This window comes from Miscanthus floridulus, chromosome 13 (genome assembly GCF_019320115.1).
Source record: "Miscanthus floridulus cultivar M001 chromosome 13, ASM1932011v1, whole genome shotgun sequence".
NCBI lineage: Eukaryota > Viridiplantae > Streptophyta > Magnoliopsida > Poales > Poaceae > Miscanthus > Miscanthus floridulus.
The window spans coordinates 33,764,999-33,771,066 of NC_089592.1; the positions used below are offsets into that span (position 1 = coordinate 33,764,999).

Genomic DNA, 6,068 nt, shown 5'->3' on the forward strand with positions numbered 1-6,068 from the left:
TAAACAATCTTTCGTGGAGCACCCCACTAAAATGGTGAGTCTAGCTTTCAGATCCATCATTTTAGTGAATATGGATTTTGTGGATCTAGAGAGCTTTTAGGTAACTTTTTGTGTAGTAGAGCTATTTTTTAATCTGCGTGTAGCTCTGCCAAATAGGCTCTTGATATCCCATAATTATATAATGATAAATAATAAATAATTAAAAAAGGGAAAAGATGATACCGTTGAGGCTTTGCCCCCACCGCGCCTGATATATAAGAGCTTCCTGGGTGGCCTCGCTTCGCTTCGTTCCCACCACTCGTCACCGGTCGCGCCGTAACTGCTCCCGCCTTCGTCGTCCCTCGCCGATCCCTCCGGCGGCTGCTTCGGCAGTTGCATCGGCTGCCAGCAGCCGGCATGGCGGGGCTCGAGGAGATCAAGAATGAGGCAATCGATCTGGTACGAACAAGCATGCGTCTTCAAGCTCTTTTGGTTTGTCATGTCTTTCCTGGCCGTCGATTCAAAAACCAACACATTTCTGCTCTCCGTGTGCCTGCTTCTCACGCGTCAGTCTGCCTCAAACCTAAGATAGATCCTTTGGTTTGTCCGTTACTTTGTTTTAGAAGATCTACAAGCTCTTTCCATGAATAATTAGATGACGAAGATTGATCACGAAACAAACTTTTTTTCCTCTCGAAAAAAATGTTACGAACAAGTACGAATCACTTGTATGATACCTGGCTAATCTGTATTTGTATGTTTCATTTTTGTCGTCCCGGGAAAAGAACATATACCTGGCCTCCAGTCGTCACCCTGCTCAGCGTCGCCCATACTTTACTAGAGTATACTACTAGCGATGAGTGATCTTCTTTTGCTCATGTGAAGCTAACGATAAAGTTGCCTCCTTTTTGTTTTCTCGCTCATTGCTTGATTCACGGGTCACAACACAAGCCTCTTCATCCGGCTTCCATTTTTTTTCGCTTTTCTCCATCCTTTTTTCCTCTCCTTGTGATCTGCAACAACCGCACTTTTCTCGGCTGGGCTCATTAATGACTGCTACTAGTATAGCAATCATAATTAATCACTGATTAGGCAGACGCACCGACCCGTCGCTGTTCCAGGGCTCGGATAGATTTAGTAGTTTTGATGCTGTCCTCTGTGTTTGTTATGCATGGCAGGAGAACATCCCCATCGAGGAGGTCTTCCAGAGTCTCAAATGCAGCAGGCAAGGCCTCTCCTCGGAGGAGGCCGAGGCGCGCCTCGCCGTCTTCGGCCCCAACAAACTCGAGGAGAAGAAGGTTGTGATCTCATGATGCTTTCTTTTAACTCGCCATTGCTAGTCTTGATTGATGTTCTGCTCTATCATTTTTCTGCTGTGTAACAATGGCGGATCGAGCCCTTGATCTTTTTCTTGGCGCGCATGCAATGCAGGAGAGCAAGATTCTCAAGTTCCTCGGGTTCATGTGGAACCCGCTCTCGTGGGTGATGGAGGCGGCGGCGATCATGGCCATCGCTCTGGCCAACGGGGGCGGCAAGCCGCCGGACTGGCAGGACTTCGTCGGGATCGTGTTCCTGCTGCTCCTCAACTCCTCCATCTCCTACTGGGAGGAGAGCAACGCCGGGAGCGCGGCCGAGGCGCTCATGGCCAACCTCGCGCCCAAGGCCAAGGTTCTCCGCGACGGCCGCTGGAGCGAGCAGGACGCCGCCGTGCTCGCCCCGGGGGACATCATCAGCATCAAGCTCGGCGACATTATCCCCGCCGACGCCCGCCTACTCGAGGGCGATCCGCTCAAGATCGACCAGTCGGCGCTCACCGGCGAGTCCTTGCCCGTGACCAAGGCGCCCGGCGACAGCATCTACTCGGGCTCCACGTGCAAGCAGGGGGAGATCGAGGCCGTCGTCATCGCCACCGGCGTGCACACCTTCTTCGGCAAGGCGGCGCACCTCGTCGACAGCACCAACCAGATGGGCCACTTCCAGAAGGTGCTCAAGGCCATCGGCAACTTCTGCATTGCCGCCATCGCCATCGGCATCGTCATCGAGGTCATCGTCATGTACGCCATCCAGCACCGCAGGTACCGTGACGGCATCGACAACCTCCTGGTGCTCCTCATCGGTGGCATCCCCATCGCCATGCCCACGGTGCTCTCGGTCACCATGGCCATCGGCTCGCACCGGCTGGCGACGCAGGGTGCCATCACCAAGCGCATGACCGCCATCGAGGAGATGGCCGGCATGACCGTGCTCTGCAGCGACAAGACGGGCACGCTCACTATCAACAAGCTCAGCGTCGACAGAGGCCTCATTGAAATCTTCGTCAAGGGAGTGAACGCCAACGAAGTCATCCTTCTCGCCGCCAGGGCCTCGAGGGTCGAGAACCAGGACGCCATCGATGCTGCCATGGTTGGCATGCTCGGTGACCCCAAGGAGGCTAGGGAAGGCATCAAAGAGGTGCACTTCCTTCCCTTCAATCCCTTCGACAAGCGCACGGCCCTCACCTACGTCAACCTCGCCGACAACAGCTGGCACCGCGTCAGCAAGGGCGCTCCTGAGCAGATCATAACCCTGTGCAATTGCAAAGAGGATGTCGTAGACAAGGTTCACGCCATCATCGACAAGTATGCTGAGCGAGGCCTAAGATCTCTCGCCGTCGCCAGACAGGTGTTCAGAACGATCTTGAACATACCTTCTTTGAAAAAAACTTCATCCAAATGTATAAACCATCATCTTATTCTTTCGTGTACATGACACTTGTCACGACGCATTGTTATTACAGGAACTGCCGGAGAAGTCTAAGGACAGCCCCGGCAGTCCATGGCAGTTCGTGGCCCTGCTGCCCCTTTTCGACCCGCCGAGGCATGACAGTGCAGAAACCATCAAGAAGGCGCTCAACCTGGGCGTCAATGTTAAGATGATCACCGGTACCAGCTTCACCTTTTTCTTTTTGATCAAAAATATTTCTACTGTTTATGTTTAAATCATTGCAAGCTAAGATCGGTTGAAAGTACAAGCGTGAACTCAAACCTATAGGTGATCAGCTCGCCATTGCCAAGGAGACGGGCAGGAGGCTGGGGATGGGCACCAACATGTACCCCTCGACGGCGCTGCTCGGGCAGTGCAAAGATGAAGCCATTGCCTCCATCCCTATCGATGATCTGATCGAGAAGGCCGATGGCTTTGCCGGCGTCTTCCCTGGTAAGAGCACAACATTCAGTGCCCCCACAATTTTCGGTGAATGTTGGCATTACCCAACCAATCCCAACGTTGCTGTCTTGTTGATATGATGCAGAGCACAAGTACGAGATCGTCAAGAAACTGCAGGAGAGGAAGCACATCTGCGGGATGACTGGGGATGGCGTGAACGACGCGCCAGCCCTGAAGAAGGCCGACATCGGGATCGCCGTCGCCGACGCCACTGACGCGGCCCGGAGTGCCTCTGATATCGTGCTCACTGAACCCGGGCTCAGCGTCATCATCAGTGCCGTGCTCACCAGCCGTTCCATTTTCCAGAGGATGAAGAACTACACCGTAAGCACGTGCCACATCCATCTGACAAGTAGTTCAGCAGTTCCGTTTGGACTGAAACTTTCTTCTTTTTGTCAGATTTACGCAGTGTCGATAACGATCCGTATTGTGGTAAGTTCATTAATTTTGTCAACCATTTTGTTTGTTTATATATGGACTTTGCTCCCCTGTTCGGTTTGTCTGTGAAAACCACAAGCTCTGGTGATGGGAATATATATGCAGCTCGGGTTCATGCTGATCGCGCTGATCTGGAAGTTTGATTTCTCGCCGTTCATGATCCTGGTCATTGCCATCCTCAACGACGGTGGGTTTGAATTAATAACTCGACTCGGAACCATCTAAATAGTCCATGGCACCATTGGCAAGCTGAATGAAGCATGCAATTTGCTGCTTGCTTTTAATGAATGAAATGCAGGCACGATCATGACCATCTCCAAGGACAGGGTGAGGCCATCTCCGCATCCAGACAGCTGGAAGCTGAACGAGATCTTCGTCACCGGCGTCGTCTACGGCACCTACCTCGCCGTCATGACTGTCATCTTCTTCTGGGCCATGCGCAGCACCGACTTCTTCACGGTAAATAATAAAGCTAGCACTGCACTAGCTGTGGCTGTGGCCATCAAATTCATTCTCTTCCTGCCAGTAACAAGAAGATAAGATGTTGACCAAGCAACCTTCCTTTGTTTGCATTGCTCCGGCGACCGACCGACGGACGGCAGAACACGTTCGGCGTGAGGTCGCTGCACGGCAGCCGGGAGGAGATGATGTCGGCGCTGTACCTGCAGGTGAGCATCATCAGCCAGGCGCTCATCTTCGTGACGCGCTCCCGCGGCTTGTGCTTCGCGGAGCGCCCCGGGTTCCTCCTCTGCGTCGCCTTCGTCGTCGCCCAGATCGTAAGCCCGGCCACATCATCTCCGTCCTGTCAATCCATGGCATGCTGCAGCTTGCTGATCATTGCCGAATGCCTGCGTGCGTGCAGATTGCCACCCTTGTCGCGGTCATTCCCACCATCGGGTTCGCGCACATCCGGGGCATCGGATGGGGTTGGGCGGGCGTGATCTGGCTCTACAGCGCCATCACCTTCCTGCCGCTGGACGTGTTCAAGTTCGCCATCCGGTACGCGCTGAGCGGCAAGGCGTGGGACACGCTGTTCGAGCACAAGATCGCCTTCACCACCAAGAAGGACTACGGGCGGGAGGAGCGGGAGGCGCAGTGGGCCACGGCGCAGCGCACCCTGCACGGCCTGCAGACGCCCGAGCTGGCCGGCAGCATCCTCAGCGACCGCACCAGCTACCGCGAGCTCTCCGAGATCGCCGAGCAAGCCAAGCGCCGCGCCGAGGTGGCCAGGCTCAGGGAGCTCAGCACGCTCAAGGGACAGATGGAGTCCGTCGTCAAGCTCAAGGGCCTCGACATGGAAGGCGTCCAGCAGCACTACACCGTGTGATGGCTGGCTCGCCGTCACCGGATTCGACGGCACGGCCGCCGCTTCCTGCTCTGGCTCGTGGCTCATTTTCAGCGACGGCGCCACGCCAAGCGGGTGGCCGTCGTCGTTTAGAACTGAGTGAATGCACTCTACGTACGTTTGTTCATCCTAGACTGCCTTGCTAACAGCGTTTTGGTCACATATACAGCTTTAAATTGTCACAAAGCGTAGTGTATTTATAAACTATTGTTGTACTTATTGCGAAATAACAACAGGAGTTGCAATGGTTGTGATGATTGATGAAGTCTTTTATCCTTGCATCTGCCTTGTATCCAAAGTCTGTTCAACGTTTCCATACAATATCCAAAGCAAGCATGACTTGTAATAGGTTGGTCAGGAAATCGTGCAGCAAATGTAAAATTGTGCTATAATATAAATTAGCTTTATGCACCTACCTCCATTGCTTCACTTGATCGTTGTTCCTCTTCCTGGATCTGCCCCTCGCTGTGCCTCATGTTCTTTGCAGAGGTCTGTCCTACTCGAGTGCTTGGCCTAGTCACAATCGATTGGTCTTTGGCGGATGCTTTGTTATCGCTGTCCTTGGTCCCTTCTCTGGCAGATACTTTGCTACCGAGTGTATGCGTCCCTCTCACCTTGTGGATGCTTTGCCCCCCAAGGTTGATTTGATCCACGATGTAAAATTATCAGCTTGGCGCTTACTTCACCATTGCAGCGATGCCGAAGAAGAGGAGGCAGCGGCGTGTCATGAAGGGGTTGCTATGGCTGCTAGATGGCCTGACATCCCCATGGTCCTTGAGACCGATTGTGCTGTCGTGGCTGGGAGGTTGAAAAGCAAGGAGCATGACTATTCAATGACTTAGGTCGATTTTGCATGAAGCGCGTCGCGATATGATGGACTTGTGTAGTTTGCAGGTGGTTAAGATTAGTAGGAATCAAAATAATGTTGCTCATCAGTTAGCTCATTTTGCTCTTAGGTCGAGTCGCAGTCAAGTCTTTTTTAGTTCTTTTCCTGAGTTTGTTATATTCTTTGGTTTGTAATTATACTCTTTGGTTATTAATAAAGTTATTTTTCGCAAAAAAAAATATTGATTTGATCCAGGCGGATGATTGGTTGCTGTCG

The 6,068-nt window shown here is 52.7% G+C and overlaps 1 protein-coding gene across 1 annotated transcript; it reads left to right on the plus strand.

The window, feature by feature from the left end:
- Positions 1-303: 303 nt before the first annotated feature.
- On the plus strand, positions 304-5,282 carry LOC136500431 (plasma membrane ATPase-like). Its single transcript, XM_066495773.1, has 11 exons — positions 304-438; positions 1,158-1,277; positions 1,411-2,640; positions 2,756-2,900; positions 3,010-3,174; positions 3,269-3,507; positions 3,583-3,615; positions 3,727-3,808; positions 3,920-4,080; positions 4,224-4,397; positions 4,484-5,282. The coding sequence occupies exons 1-11, from the start codon at positions 397-399 to the stop codon at positions 4,946-4,948; spliced, it is 2,856 nt and encodes a 951-aa protein (XP_066351870.1). The 5' UTR covers positions 304-396; the 3' UTR covers positions 4,949-5,282.
- Positions 5,283-6,068: the final 786 nt, after the last annotated feature.

Excerpts from the sequence above, each read along its gene's own strand:
- LOC136500431 (XM_066495773.1), top strand. The coding sequence starts at position 397 with ATGGCGGGGCTCGAGGAGATCAAGAATGAGGCAATCGATCTG. Across the intron at positions 439-1,157 it reads AGAATGAGGCAATCGATCTG|GAGAACATCCCCATCGAGGA; the intron begins GTACGAACAAGC and ends TATGCATGGCAG. Across the intron at positions 3,175-3,268 it reads CTTTGCCGGCGTCTTCCCTG|AGCACAAGTACGAGATCGTC; the intron begins GTAAGAGCACAA and ends GATATGATGCAG.